Source organism: Pituophis catenifer, unplaced genomic scaffold, assembly GCF_029215685.1.
Source record: "Pituophis catenifer annectens isolate HBS135680 unplaced genomic scaffold, rPitCat1.0.hap2 SCAF_4, whole genome shotgun sequence".
NCBI lineage: Eukaryota > Metazoa > Chordata > Lepidosauria > Squamata > Colubridae > Pituophis > Pituophis catenifer.
In genome coordinates this window covers 62745354-62763143 of record NW_027256884.1, presented here as the reverse complement: position 1 = coordinate 62763143, position 17790 = coordinate 62745354, and the positions used below count along the sequence as shown (strand labels likewise).

The 17790-nt window shown below is 40.6% G+C and overlaps 1 protein-coding gene across 9 annotated transcripts in view; it reads left to right on the top strand.

The window, feature by feature from the left end:
- DMD (dystrophin) overlaps window positions 1-17790 on the top strand; it is a 2096968-nt gene that overhangs the window by 2056296 nt on the left and 22882 nt on the right. For all 9 annotated transcript variants that reach the window (XM_070944209.1, XM_070944203.1, XM_070944204.1 and 6 more), the window contains 2 exons: window positions 5915-6158; window positions 6412-6529. In XM_070944209.1, the coding sequence (XP_070800310.1) occupies window positions 5915-6158; window positions 6412-6529 (362 nt within the window). The remainder of the gene's footprint in view (window positions 1-5914; window positions 6159-6411; window positions 6530-17790) is intronic.

Below are 17790 nucleotides of genomic sequence, written 5' to 3'. Positions count from 1 at the left end.
TAAGGTCAAATTACTAGCATTGAATCCAGAGAGATCTGTTTCTAGGAGAGACAGTAATTTAGTCCTACCTGCATTGTACATAGGGCAGTATAAAAGAACATGCTTCACAGTTTCAACCTCAGCTCTATCACAGGGGCATAACCGCTCACTTATTGGGAGCCTCTTAAATCGTCCATCCAGCAATGCTGAGGGCAGGACGTTGAAACGAGCAAGGGAGAAGACTCTTCTATACTTAGGGATGGTTAAAGTGTAAAAATATGAGGCCATCCTCAGTCCATAATTGTTAAATTGGCTGAAGATCAGAGGGGAGCAGGTTTTATTAGCTCTAGCTCTTAGATATTGCAAGTCTATGTCCACAAGCCGTTGGACTACCCTAGATTGGGCATCCTTAAGGCCATAGTCTCCCAAGGCATCCCCCGAAAAACCTAGCAGGTGGAGTTTCTTCGTCAGCTCCCTCTCCCATCGAGAAGTATAGGAGTCAGCTAACACCAGGGAGAGGTAGCTACTGGGGACTGCCAAAAAGAGCACCCGAAACCACCATTTAAAGGTGTTAATCCACGCCATGCATTCGACTGATCGAATGCCCAATTCCAGGTACATCGGAGCAAAGCCAACACAGGGAGGGAGACCCAAAAGTTTCCTAAAAAAACCAGCCTGAGTTCTTTCAATACACTCCTTGAAGCCCCATGTCCATATAGGAATTCCATAAAGAGTTTGGGCCAAGGTTTTGGCTTTGTAAATATGCAGAGCAGAAGGAATAAACTGGCCTCCTTGGGTATAGAAAAATCTTAAAATCTGCTGATGGCTACAGGAGGCCGAATTCAGCACCTGAGTTCGATGTCTAGTCCAAGCACCGGTGTTCTGAAAATGGATACCTAAATACTTAAAATGGAAAACCTGCTTAATAGCATTACCCTTAATAGCCCAGTTGTATAGCTTCCGGGCTGTAGAGAACACCAATACTTTTGATTTGTCATAATTAATGGACAAGTGGTTCTCAGCGCAGTAGGACCCAAATGCAGAAAGTAGCCTTTTCAGACCAAGCCTTGACAGTGATAGGAGGACCGTATCGTCAGCATAAAGGAGAAGCGGGATCTTCGTAGTTGACAAATTTGGGGCGTGGGACTCAGTACATCCAATGTAAGAGGCCAAGTCAGATAAGAATAAGTTAAACAGAAGAGGAGCCAGGACACAGCCCTGCTTTACTCCGCTCTTTATCGGGATAGGATTTGAGAGTTCTCCCTGCAAACCGCACCTGACCTGACTAAAAGTCTGATTATATAGGGATCTAATTAAGAATAGAAGATGTCTATCAATGGAACTTTTGAGAAATTTTGATCACAACAATTCCCTTGGGATTAAATCAAACGCTGCCTTTAGATCAATAAAAGCAGTAAAAAGTTTACCACCTGGTATGGTGGCATATTTATCAACCAAGTGCGCTAGGACAAAGCAGTGGTCCAATGTGGTACAGCCCGCTTTGTACCCAGTCTGTTCAGCACCAATGATACTGGATTCCTCGACCCAGGTGAGGAGTCTGCATTGGAGATATTTAGCATACAATTTTCCAATGGTGGAGAGCAGATTTATAGGATGATAATCGGCTGGGTTGTTCCTATTTCCTTGTTTAAAAACAGGAACAATGATTGCTAGACTCAAAAGAGGTCAGGATCCTGCCAGAGATATTAATGTGGGTGAAGAGTGTTGCTAAAAGAGGAATCCACCACTCAGGATTAGATTTTAGCAAATCGGGAGGTATAGCATCAGGGCCAGGGGCTTTGCCTAACTTGAGTTCAGAGATAAACTCATTAATCTCAGCGTGAGTCACGGGATGCCAGTCCAGAATTGCAGGGGGCAGTTGTGGTCCAAGTCCGGTCGTGACTATTGAAGCCTGGAAAATTGACCCAAAATGGTTTTACCAATCTCCGTTGGAGATACAACAGAGAGGGAGTCTTGATGACCAGGCAACGAGCTGGCAACAATTTGCCAAAATAGTCGCGTGTTCTTCTGCTGGATGGAGAGGAGAAGTAAATCCCACTTCTCATTTTCTTTAGCCCTCTTTTTCTTAGCAATTAATCCTTTATACTCCCCCTTCAGGCGATAATAGTCCACAGGTGGGCGTTTATCCCCTCAATTACGATAAAGCAGGTAAACCTGACTAATCTTGTTCCTAAGCAGCAGACATTCTTCATCAAACCAGGGCTTGCTTCTTGGATGATATGGGCCACTTGGCCTACGGTCAGTTCCTAGCTCCCTTTGGACACTATTAATTAGTGATTCGAAGGACGAGATTGCCTCTGAATCACTGCATGTTAGGGCCTGATTGTATAGGCTAAGACACTCCAGAGATGATAAAAGAGAGTGGAACTTTCTTTCAGTCTTGGAAGACCATTTGATCCTCCTTGCATACGAGGCCACATAGGGATCCAGTATATGGAGGCCCCTAGGCAGATGCCCAATGATTGTAACCAGGGGGTAGTGGTCGCTCTCCGTGAGGCAGTCCACAAAAAAGACATGGACTGCCTGTCTTAGTAGCTGGGAAACCAGCACAAAATCAATAACACTACTCCCCCATGAAGAACTGAAAGTAAATTCACCCGCTAGATCGCCTGGGGTACTCCCATTAAGGATTATCTTATTATGTTGGGATGCTAAAAGGGCTAGCTGAACACTGGCAAAATTTGTTAATTCATCCTTAGAATGCCTGGCTGAAATCTGGTGTCCTATAGCCTGGCAGATTTCTTGGGAGTAGAGTGCCTCAATCGATGGGGGAACTTGGCCTCCCAATCGGGCATTAAAGTCACCCCCTATAAAGATGTGCAGCGCTGGAAATTTGGTTTCAATACAAGTAATATAACTCTCCAGTTCGCCCCATTGAGCCTTAGTGTTGGCTTGCCTCACCGTCCGGGGAAGGTAGACGTTGAATACTAACATTTTGCTGCGACCTCTCTTAATTAGGAACACCATAGCTAAGGAGCCACAGGGGGGCAGCTCCACTGTCTCCACTTTTAAAGAGGTAGTGACCAAGCAAGCTAAGCCACCCTTAGGTCTTCTCGTCGTAGATTGTTTGGTAGCAGCCAAAGAAATGGCCGTAAATCCTGTAAGGGCTATCTTATCACATGCCCAGGTCTCCTGAAGCAGGACCACATCAAATGACTGAATATAGTTGATAAATTCTGTGGTGCCGCACCTTCTCCCCCAACCTGCTATGTTCCATGAGAGGCATTTAAATGTGCAAGGGGGGAATGCCAGGTTTGCTAGTCATTCTGTATAATTAATTTTTTCCAGAGAGCGCTTCAGATCCGAAAAGATACATCCGTTATTAGATGGGAGTGTCACCCTCTTGGGAGACAAAGGCAGGGGAGAGGGGAAGGGAGGCGAGCCTTGTTCATGAGGCTTTAGGGCTCTGAACGCAGTCCAGTTTATGCTTGTAACATTAGTTGGTTGCTTACCTGGCAGACATTCAGTGACATCAACAGACGGGGTTTGAAGTAGCCCTGGATCTTCAAATTTACGAATTGGATATTCTGGAGAAAGGGCCGAGGGAATTGCCTCTGATAAATCAGTGTGGACTCCCTGAAGTCCAAGGGGATCCTTATCAGGTAGTGAAAGACTGCAAAGCTTGGATTTAATTGCAGTCAGACGCTTTATAATTTGGGCCCTTTCTGGTTGTGGAAGTGCACGAAAGGAGTCGAAAAGCTGTATCTCGCACGCTTAATTATTAAGCAGACAGAGTCCCAAATAAGGACTCAACAGGGAGATGGGGAAGACCTGGCATAGGTCACACATAAGTTCAGTGGCAATGCTGGGGCTGGGCTGAAGTCTTAAACCAGCTGCCACCATTCCATGTCTCAACTTCAGCCCTAGCATTATTGCTGCCACTGAGAAATGCTGCCCAAATCCCCACACTTGTCTTCCTCTTGATCTAGATCACCCTACACAGCAGCACTGAGCTGTAATATCAGGGCTAGAGTGAAAGTCTGGGGAGCCTTGGTGGCGCAGCAGACTAAAGTGCTGTTGAGTAACACCAGCTGCTGCAATTACTGCAAATTCAAATCTCACCAGGCTCAAGGTTGACTCAGCCTTCCATCATTTCGAGGTAGGTAAAATGAGGACCCAGATTGTGGAGGCAATAAACTGACTTTGTATAAAAAAAGAACACCGCTTGGGGGGGGGGAGTCCTATTAAGCAGGTATATACAAAAGTATTAAGGCTATTGCTTAACGCATTGTAAGTCTCCGGAGAAGGGCAGCATATAAATCAAACCAATAAATAATAAACAAACAAACAAACAAACAAACAAACAAACAAACATCAGCAATCTCAGCCAGCTGCCATCAGCCCCATGCCTCAACTTGAGCCCTAGTGCCACTGTTGCCACTAAGAAATGCCCCCTCATATCATCTTCCAAGGTGTGCAAGTCTTGGGTAGCTATCTTTCATCATTGTGAGAATGGGCTGCATTCTCTCAGAGCTTTGGAAGTATTGTACTCCAAATCACATAAGGTTTATGGAACAGCACAAGGAAGATTCAGAAAAGAAGGCCTTGCATGACTACAAGCTGCTTCGGACAGGTCAAGTGCGCTTCTCAGCAGCCAGAGAAAAATGCCTAAAGTTGAATGGCATGCAGCAAATCTTGGGGAGTGCTGGGCAGTGGGGGCAATTTCAGCATGTCTCAAGACTCACACACAATGAGGTAGGGATATAGAGGGCACAAAAAATGGACTTTAATGACAGTGAGAGGATCCATTACTAAGGCAATACGCCAGTACGGTTTCAACCCTTTCCAAGAAACTAACTTGACAAAAGTCTCACACAGGCTGCTCCTTAATTCACATGAGCATAAAAGTCAAAGAAGAAGGAAGCACATTCAGACTTAGATTCTGCTGTTCCAATAAAAGTAGTTTAAACCTGTATGGCAGTGATGACTAACCTTTTTGCCATCGTGTGCCATGGCGGGGGGGAAGGTTTGCGCGTGCCACACCCATAATTCTATGCGCCATACACCCACGATCCCCCTCCCCCTCTGCTCCCGGTACGCGATGGCCCGGTAGGCCCGTTTTTCTTTATCACCTGGCCCCAGATCCTCTCTATGCATCTGGGGAGAGTGAAAACAGCCTTCCCCACCCCCTCGGAGGCCCGAAACGGCCCGTTTCCCAACTTCTGGTTGGACAGGAAGTGACGTTTTTTGCTGTCCCCAGCCTCCAGAGCCTCTCCCTACTTCCTACTCCCAGCCTGTTTCCCTACTTCTGGTGGGCACAGAAGGCCCGAAAATCAGCTGGCTGCCGCATGCGTGCATGCGGGAGCTGAGCTGGCATGCCCACTGATGGCACACATGCCATAGGTTCGCCATCACGGCTATATGGCAACCCTATGTGGCTGACGAATATATGCAGAGACCCCAATGTAAAATCTGTTATCTAAAAGACAGTAACAATAGATGAGCTGTTACTTCTATTACTTAATTTTCTTATTCCAAGTATGTTTATTACTATTGACTGCAAACAGATAACAAGCAACAAGCTTTTGTCTCCTGATACAAAATAGTAAGACCATCCTATGTCAATTGTTCATATCATTTCTTTCTTTTATATCACTTAGGAGTGTATATCAAGGATATTTCATAGGAGCCACTTTTCAATTTATAGAAGCATGTCTGTCTCTATTGAAGAAATCCATGCAAACCTGGTGAACTGTGGCTTGTAACATTTGCACTGAAAATATATCAATAATATTAGCAGTGAAATATAATGATTTTTTTATATAAGCTGGTGCAGAAACTCCATTATGATAACAGTTTTCATGGACTCAAGCCCTTAATTTAGTAGAAATTAAACCTTTAAAAGGTTACTTTCAGCTATAAAATAGAAAAGTACACATATTCATAGATATATTTATTTTTATTCTTTCAATAGAAACCTGCAGGCAGAATATGACCGGCTGAAGCAGCAACATGATCACAAAGGACTATCTCCACTGCCATCCCCACCTGAGATGATGCCCATTTCACCACAGAGTCCTCGAGATGCTGAACTCATTGCAGAAGCCAAGTTGCTTCGTCAACACAAAGGCCGCCTAGAAACCAGGATGCAGATCCTGGAGGATCACAACAAACAGCTAGAATCGCAGCTACATAGGCTAAGACAGCTATTGGAACAGGCAAGACATCTGCTTTTCTCTTTTATTTGATAGGAAATAATGTGGCTTTTTAATTTAATTTTCTTGTACTTATTGCATCACAAAATAAAAATGTAGTACTCTAGGATTGTATAGAATATAAATATGCAAATTGAAATCCTTGGTAATATTGGAAACCTTCCTAAATTGGTGAAATTTACTTCTCAGTACATCTGTATGATGGGCGTGATCATGCTGTTACTCGTAAAATTAAACATAATTTCTGGTATTTCAGCCTCAAGATGCAAAGGTGAATGGTACAACCCAGTCTTCTCCTACCTCAGTACAGAGGTCAGAAAGTAATCAGCCAATGCTTCTCCGTGGTGTTGGTAGTCAGACTACAGAATCTATGGGTAAGCTAAAAATGAAGCACTTTTTAAAATAATTGTAATAAAATAATTTTATTCATATTCTCATTAATGATAAATTCATACACAAAAACATGATGTTTGTTTCTTGATTTAAAGTTTCTCTTGTTTACTGTGCTGGGGCTCTTTTCTATATGGACTGATTTATTTGCAGAGTCAATTTGCTGGAGGGGAGGCAAAATGACAGTGTTATTAGTTATTGTGTACACACACAATCTACATTATAGAAAATAGCATGAAGGCTCATTTTGTTTTATTTTGTTGTGTTATCGTGAGAAATTTTATATATGCTCGTGAGATACTATAGGTCAGAAGTGAGCAACCACAAGACTAGGGCTTACATACATTCCCCAGAGTTTCATTTATAGTTCCTTTAATATTTGTGATAGGATGGGTTAGAAGGAAAATGGTGCTTTAACATCTGTAGAATTAAAACAAGAGTTCTAATAAATTTCATTATTATGTTCTATCAGTTACTGCCCTGGAGCAAAGCAAAAAGCCTGAAAAGAGCTTCCAATCTCTAACGGAATTATTATTAGTAGTAGTATTTAAGTGCATAAGAGTGCCAAGGAGAATCAAGCAAATACTTTTTGGCAAAATTATCGCCACCTAATTTGTTTCTAGCTATTTTTAGTATATAGCAATTGGTGCTTATTGTATTTCCCAAAGCTGTTCTATGGAATCAACTCAACTACCTTGTCTTCTGGATAGATGTCAATATTCAGAGAAGTGGATTCACTACTGAAATCTCTCAACAGTGTCTTAAAACTTTTGCTGCTCCCCTGGCTAAGAAAACAATTGCTATGCCAGAAACATATCTTATATGCTGAAGCACCTAACAAAAAAAAAAGTTGTTTGCAATGTGTCATAGTTATTAAAGTTCTGGGGGCCAAAATGAAAAATAATGGTTGCACAGATGCTTTCTGCGAGAATTTGCTTTCACTTGTATTATATTTAATTGAGTATGGAAATGATTTAGAATGTCAGATCCCTATCATGATACTAACATTCAAGTGGGGAGGGGACCCCGGATTCTTGTACTCACCTAGCGGGAGATCGCCCTTCTCCTCGCCATCTCCAGAGCTTCCCCTCTATCTTGCCGATCCCTCTGAGATTGCCGCTGCCCTTCTAGGGTCTCCAGGCCGAAAAAAAATAGTGCTCCGCTTCGTTGTGACATTACCACCGGAAGTCAGGGACCCAGTATTCTTGTACTCACTTACTGCTCTCATCCTATTTCCTATATATCCTGTAATTCCCTAGTTTATAACTTTTACCCTGTCACCTATTCTGCCCTGTGCTTTGATTTACTTTGGGGAATGTACAAGGGGTGAAGGCCATCTGTTTTCTCTCAGCTTGGAAGCCTCACAAAAGAAGTGCATGGGAACGACTCCTTTTTTATATATATATATATATATATATATTTTATAGACAAACAAACATACAATACATAATCATTCAGTGTATCATCTGAGTACATCTTTTATGTCGTCTTCTTACTCCTCCAATCTTTATCATATCTTGATATTATAATTTCATTTACTGTAACATTTCTCCCCCATTTAATACCTATTATCTATCCTATATATATCTCTTCTCTAACCAATGGTAAAATTGCTCCCATATCTTAACATATTCTGATTCCTCTCTTTTTTTAATTGTCAATGTCAATCTACTCATTTCTGCACAATATTTTCTTAATTACTTCTCCCTTTGTAGGGATTATCTCTGCTTTCCATCTTTGCGCAAATACTATCCTCGCTGCAGTTATAACATGTATAATCAAATATATATTTTCTTTACTAAACTTCTCTGGTAAAATACCCAATAGGAACAGTTCAGGTTTTAAATCTATATGTTGTTGTATCATTTCTTCTAACCATGTTTTAATTTTGATCTAATAATTTCTCGTTTCTGGACACGTCCACCACATATGATAATACGATCCTGCTATCTGATGGCATTTCCAACATTTAGCTAATTTATCTTTAAACATTTTTGCCAATTTTTTGGGTAGCATGTGCCATCTGTAAAACATTTTATATTGCTTCTCCTTATATGTTGTGGACATTGTTAATTTATAATTCCTTTCCCATAGCTGTTGCCATTTATCTAACACACTTGAGTATCCAAAATTTTTTGCCCATGCTATCATTGTTTCTTTTACCTGTTCTTTTTCTAATTCAATTCTAAGTAAACGATTATATATCTTTTTAATTATGTGTTCATCTGTTCCTGTGAGTATCTTATCCAATTCTGTCATTTCTAAATAGAAACCATACAGTTTAGTATCTTTTTCATACCTTGTTTGAATTTGCATATGAGTATACCAGTCCATCTCAATCCCTTGTTCTTCTATTTCTTGTTTCCCTTTCAATTCCCCCTTATCTGTTAAAATATCCTTATATCTAAGAATATTTCTAATATTAATAATATTTGGATGTATTAATGCTTCCATTGTTGATAACCATGCTGGTATTTTCAAATAATATTTATCTCTAATCTTCTCCCACGCTAATAACAATGCATTTCTTACATAATGTCTTTGGAAATAAGTATGTATCTTGCTCCTGCCATACCATAAGGTATGATAAGATGCCATACCAAAAGGCATGCCATCCCAATTGTAAATCATGACCTTCCAAAGTTAATAGTCTTATATTTCTTAGTCCAGTCCATTCTCTCATCCAAGTCAACGTTGCAGCCTGATAATATACCGTATTTTCCAGCGTATAAGATGACTTTTTAACACATGAAAATCTTTTCAAAAGTCAGGGGTCGTCTTATACGCCGGGTGTCGTTCTCCTGTAACCAGGCAGACCAGCCCGAAAGGCTCTGACGAGCCAAGCTCTGACCATCCCAGCTGAGTTGCCTGCTAATCAGGCAACTCAGCTTGGATCGCCAGAGCCATGTAAAAGGAAAAAAGTTTTCCCCCTCCAGCTTGCTTACCTTAGCTGCTAGTCGCAACGCTTGCCTTGCTTCGCTTGCTGCAATCCATTCCATCAGCAAGCAACTCACTGCCTGCAATCAAGCAGGCAGGGAGTTGTGGACTTCAACTCCCAGAATTCCTCAGCCAAAGCTGGCTGAGGAATTCTGGGAGTTGAAGTCTACAAGTCTTAAAGTTGCCAAGGTTGGAGACCCCTGTTCTATTGGGTAAGTTTTTTTCCCCTTTGGGAGCTTTAAAAAAAATAGTTAATTGGGGGTTTTTTTTAGTTGTTCTTTTTTAGACCTAGCCATTTAAAGTTTAGGAAGTTTTAAATTTAGCTTTCATATAAAAATAAAAATAAAAATAAAAATAAAATAAAATAAAATAAAATAAAATAAAATAAAATAAAATTTCTGCAGCTTTCTGAGATTTAGTGTGTTTCTGTAGTGTTTCACTCTAACTACACAAACACACAAAAACTCACAAAGCTGTATGTGGAATTTTGTGTGTGTAAAGTGTGAAAGTTGGGTTTTGGGGCTTTTTGTGGCTGTGTGAGGTTCCTGCTTGTTGCAGGGGCAATTTTGGGTCTAGCACAGCTGCTTTTACATTGTGGGTGAGCCAGTTGATGTTTTTTAATTTTTATTTGGTGTGCGTTGGAAGAGGGGTGGTCTTATATGGCGAGTATAGCCAAAACCCTATATTTTAACAGGAAAAATCAGGGGTCGTCTTATACGCCGGAAAGTACTGCAATTCCCAATTCGTTAGTCCAAATCCTTCACGTAGTCTCGCATCTTGCAAGAGTTTTATATTGATTCTCGCTTTTTTCCCTTGCCATATAAATTTCCTTACTATTTTATTGAGATGATCAAAATATGTCTTTTCCACTTTTATCAATATTGTCTGAAATAGGAACAATAGTCTCGGTATTATGTTCATCTTTATTATCGCAATCTTACCCATTAATGATAATTGTAATTTTTTCCATTTCTCCAAGTCTTAGTCAGTTTGTTTTTTTAGTTTATAATAATTATCTTCCTTTATCGTTACACATCTTGAGGTTAAATATATTCCTAAATATTTTATTTTCTTCACAATTTGAATATTTATTTTCTCTGTCAATCCTCTTTTCTGTTTTTCTGTGATATTTTTGACCAATATTTTTGTTTTTTCTTTATTTTTAGTCCTGCCACTTCTCCATACTCTTCTATTTGTTTTAATAGTTTAGGACCCGTTGTTTGAGGCTCCTCCAAGATAAAAAGTAATCATCTGCAAAGGCTTGTAATTTATATTCTTCTTTCTTAATTTTCATTCCTTTTATTTCTTCATTTTGTCTTATATTTCTATTTAACACTTCTAATCTTAATACAAATAACAATGGAGATAACGGACATCCTTGCCTTGTGCCTTTCATTATATGTCATCTCTCCATTCATCATTATTTTTGTTGATTGTTTACTATAGATTGTTTTTATCATATCTGTAAATCTCTCCCCAGATTCCACCATCTGTAATTGTTCTATCATAAATTGCCAGTTCAAATTATCAAATGCTTTTTGTGCATCTAGAAACATCATCGCCATTTGTTTTTCTGGATGTGCCTCATAGTATTCCAAGGTATTAAGAATTATCCTCATATGGTCTCTAATTTGTCTCTTAGGTAAAAACTCATTTTGATCCATATGAATAAACTCATTTAAGAGCCTTTGCCATTACTGAAGCAAAGATCTTATAGTCTGTCAGAGGTAATTATCCCCGTTACCTTCCTGGGGTAATTGCTGGATCGTGGCATTCTCCTTGTGTATACTTTTGATAAAATAAAACTGGAATACATCTTCTAATAAACTATATTTATTGTAAAGAAAATAAAACATCTAACTATCTAAAATTTAATTGTTACATTTTTGCAAAATTGCTATCGGCTACTTCTCAGTAGCCGGACGTCTCTTGGCAAGAGAAGAAAGAAAAGTATGAAGTGGAAAGAAAAGAATGCGGATACACGTAATTAGCTTAGTGATAACAAAAGTTGGCAACCTACGGAAAGTCTGACAGTCCAGAAATAATGAGCTCAGCTGGTAAATACAAAAACGCAGTGACAACCCCTTCTTTTGCCAGTTGAGCAAATATCAAGTACATCATCAAATAAGGCACATCTTCTTATGCAGATACTCATGTTGAGCTGCTGGAAGCGGTTTGTTGAGCATATCTGCAATCTGATCATGTGTAGATACTGCATTTTAACAAAACCTTTTTTCACTAATTGTTTTATGTTTTGGTAACGGATGTCAATGTGTCTGGACCTAGAACCTGTGAAATGTGATTCAGAAATATAAACCACCGATTCATTGTCTTCCATCACTGTGATTGGTCGGATCGGGTGTGTCCAGATATCTGTGACCAAAGCATCAAACCAAGTTAGAGAATTACATGCATCTGAAACACAAGCATATTCAGCTTCAGTAGATGAACAAGAAACAAAATTCTGTTTACGTACTTGCCAATAAACAGGACATCCATTTAAGAACATCATATAACCTGAAGTACTTTTACGTGATTTCTTATCACTTGCCCAATCAGAATCTGCATAACAACATAATTCTGCATAATCAGTATGTGTTGGTTCTAACAATAACTTCATATGTTTAGTGTACTTTAGGTATTTCAATAATTTCTTAATACATGACCAATGAAACTGTTTTGCCTTACCTACATGTCGAGACAAGAGGTTAACACTAAGTGCAATGTCGGGTCTGGTCCAACTACTAATATACAACAGTGACCCAATAACTGAACGATAAAGTGTTTGATCCTCGAACTCAGGACTTGCTTCATGTGTCAAGATGTGAAAATCTATTTGCATGGGTGTCTTTGTTGTGTTAGCATCCTTCATGTTGCAGTGATGCAAAATTTGTTCAATTTTATCTTCTTGTGAAAGACTAAACCTCTTCTGTGTTTTTTCAATCTGAACACCTAAATAAGTGCTAATATGACCCAATGATTTCAATGTGAAGTATCTCTGCAAAGCTTCGGCAAAAATTTCACTCATTTGCTTATTTGGACCAATATAAACAATATCATCAACATAAACAAGAACTATCTCATATGCATTGTAAGATCTTTTTGTGAATACGCACTCATCAGTTTCGGACTTAATAAAGCCCATTGAATTTAATTTGTCAGTAAGACATAAGTACCACATTAAACCAGACTGTTTCAGACCATAAAGACTTTTGTTTAGAAACCAGGTATCCCCTTCTTGCTGTCGGAATCCTGGAGGACTTCTCACGTAGATCTCTTCATCTAGGTCTGCATGTAGATAAGCCGTGTCAACATCGAACTGGAAAACTTCTAAACCAAGGATAGTTGCAGTTGCTAAAGCAATTTTTACACTTTCAGTTCGGACTGTCGGTGAATAGGTATTTGTGTAGTCCTCAGGATAACGTTGAGCGAAACCCTGAGCTACAAGTCTGGCCTTGTACAATGACTCACCATTTGCTTCTTTTTGATTCTGTAGACCCATCGAGTGCCAATGACCCTTTTGTTTGCTGGAGGTTTTGCAGGTGTAAACACTTTAAGTTTCTTTAGACTGTCCATTTCAACCTGCATTGCTTCATACCATTTGTCTTGCTCTGAATCAGGAAGCTGCTTGATTTGTGTGAAATTATCAGGTGGTAGTGTAACATTGCAAATCAAAGGCAAGGGTGCTTTTGTCAGTTGCCAAGAATATCGTTGTGGAGGGATTCCTTTTGTGGCCCTCTTGGAACGTCTCGGAACAACAATCCAGTTTTCTTCTGCTTCGTCCTCGTCCTCACATTCGTCGCTAGCGTCAGCATCCACGGCTTGCGAAGACAGAACATCAGGTTGAGAAGAACTGGTGAATGGAACATTTGCCTGTGAATCTTGGTCATCAGGCTGCATGGCGTCAGCAGTATCATCTCTAGGAAAATAAACTCCAGGATCATTGGAATGAATCCTGGACCAGTCAATATCTTCCTCAAAATTGGCAGATTGGGAAGACACTATTACACGTTTAGAGTCAATAAATTTACTACATTTTGAGTTATCATCAATACCCATAAATCTCAGTCTCTTTGCTGTTGGACCTCCTTTCCTTCTTTGAGCTAAGGGAATGTTCACCATAGCGTATGAACTAAAAATATGGATGTTTTTGAGTTCGGGCTTATAGCCATACAACATGAAGAAAGGAGTCTGATTTATTACACTGCTCCAAGTACGGTTCACAATGTAATTTGCATATTTAATAGCTTCACCCCAGTAAGGGTTACTGAGATTGGTGTCTTCTAGGAGACAACGCATCATGGTTTGTAGGACCCCTTGTCTTCTCTCTACGACCCCATTATGAGCCGGTGTGTGCGGGGCCGAAGTCTGATGAAGAATTCCATTCTTACGCATCCAGTCCTGGAAACGCTGAGACATGAACTCGGCACCACGGTCACTCTGGATTCTGGCGATGCTTACTCCGTGTTGGCTAGAAACAAGAGGAGCAAAGTCTTTAAAGATCTGAAAGGTCTCAGATTTTTCTTTCATAGGATACACATATCCATATCTAGAGTAATTATCAACAATTGTTAGAAAATATTTTCTACCACCAATTGTTGGCAGAAATGGACCAACTATGTCAGTATGTACCAAATCAAAACTGCGTGTTGACAGGCGTGTAGCGTGTTTTGGAATGGCTGCTGCTTTGGATTTGGCCCTTTTGCAGACAGCACAATCCAAAAACACCTTACACCCCTTTAGATCCAAACCTTTTGTGAACTCCGGCATCTTCCTAAGAACACGGAAACTGGCATGCCCCAATCTTCTATGCCACTTATGGATATACCTGGAATGCAAAGGTTTACCAGTTAGTGAATTTTCAACATTAACAGTTTTATGAGGAACCTCAGGCTTGCTCTGAGCAACCTGTTTCCCAATTTTCTTTTTGTTGGCTTTAGGAGCCTTTGGAGCAGCAACAGGATCTCTCACTGGAGCATCTCTCTCTGGGCCTGTGCTCTCCCTTTTTGGAGTTTGTATACTTGCCTGTGTTTGCAGTTTAGGCTTTGGCTTTAAGTTATAAACACCACCAATTAATATGATTTCAGCAATAATATCTCCATCTTTAACTATGTAACTTGCTTTTTCAAGGTGGTGAACCTGGAACTTTAACATTCTAGACAAGTGACTCTGACTAAGCAAATTACTAGTTGCTGTTGGTATATAATAAATAAACATCAGGAATGAATGCATCAAGCTCTTCAACATAAACCATTCCTTTTCCTTTGACCTGACAAGGATGATTTGAAAAAGAATAAAGTTCACATAGTTAAGGTTCAGGCTCGTGCATGTCTGTGAAAAGTTCCTTTCTGTAGGTAACATGCAAAGCTGCACCACGGTCCAAAGTCCACAGGAGCCGTCTGTCGTACTCTGGTTGAGGTTGTGGATCATTGGTTAAAGCCAATGTGGCGAGTGGAGTTTGTGGATCATGTCAGAGACCACGACGACCTTGTCTTCCACCTCTGCCTCTGCCTCTGGAGTTTGTTCCTCTGGGCTGGTACGTGACGGGAGCTGGAACTCGTTGGGGACAATCCCGGGTGGCATGTCCCACACGGTTACAGATGTGGCATCTTGGCATCCTTGGAGCATAGGTCCTTCCTCGGAAGGGGCACCTAGCTGGAGCTCTTGATGCGGGTGGTCCTCTCAAGTGTGGCATGGCTAACATGAGTGCTTCTTCTTCAATTAAAAGTCTGCATACGTTGTCCACTGTGCGTTGAGCAATAGGTACTTGGTTAATCTTTGTAATGGCATCTTTCCATTCATAATTCAAAGAGTTTATTTATTATTATTATTATTATTATTATTATTTATTATTCAAATTTCTATACCGCCCTTCTCCTTTTGGACTCAGTTAATAATAATGCTGATCATTTGAATATCATCAATATTATAACCTCTTTCTCTCAATTCTTTTCTCAGTCCTTTCAGTTTGGTCAAATGTCGTCCAATTTGTTCACCGGGTTTCAATCTTGAACCATGGTATTCAGACATGAGCAAACATGAAGACTCAATTGAAACAGGCCTGTAGCAATTTTCCAGTTGGGCCCAAATTTGTTGGGCCGTTGCATCAGGCGAAAAAGTAACCTGCAGTTCAGTATCCATGGACATCAATAATGTTGTGCAGGCTTTAGTTTCTAAGTCTCTTATTGCAGGAGTCCATGGCTGAGCAGGAGGATTAAAAAACATACAGTGAGTACCGTCTCTATGAAGTAACAATCCAATCTCACTGACCCAGGCCTTGTAATTCTGCCCTGACATCTTTAATTTTGACTCACCAGCCAGTGGAGCAACAGAAGGTGCCTGTTGAGGAATGTGCATTTGAGGTGCTGGCTGTGGAAGTAAAGGCACTTGTTGCGCTGGAGGTAGACCAGGAGCTGACCCTGGTTGTACAGCTGGAGGCACGTGTGCATGCATTTGTGGTTGCTGTGGCATTTGAGCTGCAATATTAACATGACCTGCTGGAGACACAGTCATTTGCCTTTGCTGTATTAAGCTTTGTTGTGTTCCATCTAAAAGGACACCAGCACCACCAGGCGGTGCTGGAGATTGAGCCTGTGGAGACACTTGTGGCATTGCAGCCTGAATCTCTGAGTGAGTTAAAGACATCTCTAATAGAGATGACTCTAATAGAGTCTTCTGCAATAATTGTAATTGCTCTCTCAAATCAGCTTTCTCTAGTAAATTACTTTTGCCAGCAGATGGTGCTGCAACTTTAGTTTCGGGCAGCTCAGCTCTTTCTGCTTTCGTGGCATTTGTAATTTGAGAATAGAGATGATCACCATGTGACAAATGTGACATGTGCACAGCTCTCTGTTCTGATTGGCCTGACAGAAAATCCACCAAGGGGGTGTGTCTTTGGCTCTGAGGGAGAAGAAGGCAAAATGGCGTTTTTAGAGATTTTGAAAGCACTAGACTCTCTCTTATCTTGCTCAAGCATAGATAAAGCCATTTTTGTCTGAGATAGCTTACGTTCAAAAATTTCTATCTGGTCACGATAGTTTCTTATAGCTTGCTCTTTAGTAGTGACCAGGTTTGAGAGGGATAATAAATTGTTTCTCTTTCTGCGTGGGAGGAAAAACGCTTTGCTGTTTGTGGAAAATCTGGCCCTGCACCAAGCATTACAAATTCAGAAGGTTCTGGGGCGACTGCATAATTGGAAGGGGGCATTACTGACCTCAGTTGTAGTGTTTCGCCTTTATCTTCCTTCTGAACCCTTTGTAAGAGCATTTCATCCATTTCTTCTCCTCCCACGGCTCCTTCTAGCCAGGTGGCTGAAGCGAGCAGCCGGAAACTTGAAAACCTCCTTTCTGCCTCTTCTTCGTAGGAGAGGTTGAAATCATCAATAGGGAATGCTCTGAGTTTCATTTTGCCCTTTTTCTTCTTGCTCGGCATATTAGCAGACAATTAATCAGCGTTCCGCAGTCGCAAAATAATCATCTGGCTAAACTAGCCTAGAGGTCTAATTATCAAAATAGCAAGCAAGGAAAAGCCATAAATCAACCATTGTCTTGCTACCAGTGTCAGAGGTAATTAGCCCCGTTACCTTCCTGGGGTAATTGCTGGATCGTGGCATTCTCCTTGTGTATACTTTTGATAAAATAAAACCGGAATACATCTTCTAATAAACTTATTTATTGTAAAGAAAATAAAACATCTAACTATCTAAAATTTAACTGTTACATTTTTGTAAAATTGCTATCGGCTACTTCTCAGCAGCCGGACGTCTCTTGGCAAGAGAAGAAAGAAAAGTGTGAAGTGGAAAGAAAAGAATGCGGATACACGTAATTAGCTTACTGATAACAAAAGTTGGCAACCTACGGAAAGTCTGACAGTCCAGAAATAATGAGCTCAGCTGGTAAATACAAAAACGCAGTGACATAGTCCACGTTCAACAATGAGATCGGTCTATAGCAGTGGTTCTCAACCTTCCTAATGCCGCGACCCTTTAATACAGTTCCTCATGTTGTGGTGAATCCCAACCAGGGGTGGGTTCTAAATTTTTTTTTACTACCGGTTCTGTGGGCGTGGCTTATTTTGTGAGCGTGGCTTGGAGGTCATGTGACTGGGTGGGCATGGCTAGCTGGTCATGTGACCGGGTGGCCATGGCTATGTGTATAGGGACTACTCAGAGGGCTGAAAAAAGTCATTTCTGACAGGTCCTCGCACTTTTGACTGGTCCTCACACTTATGACCATCCTCACATTTATGCCTGTGCAGCATTCTTAACAACCATGTCACTCATTTCACAACTTCTTCTCTTCAACATGGT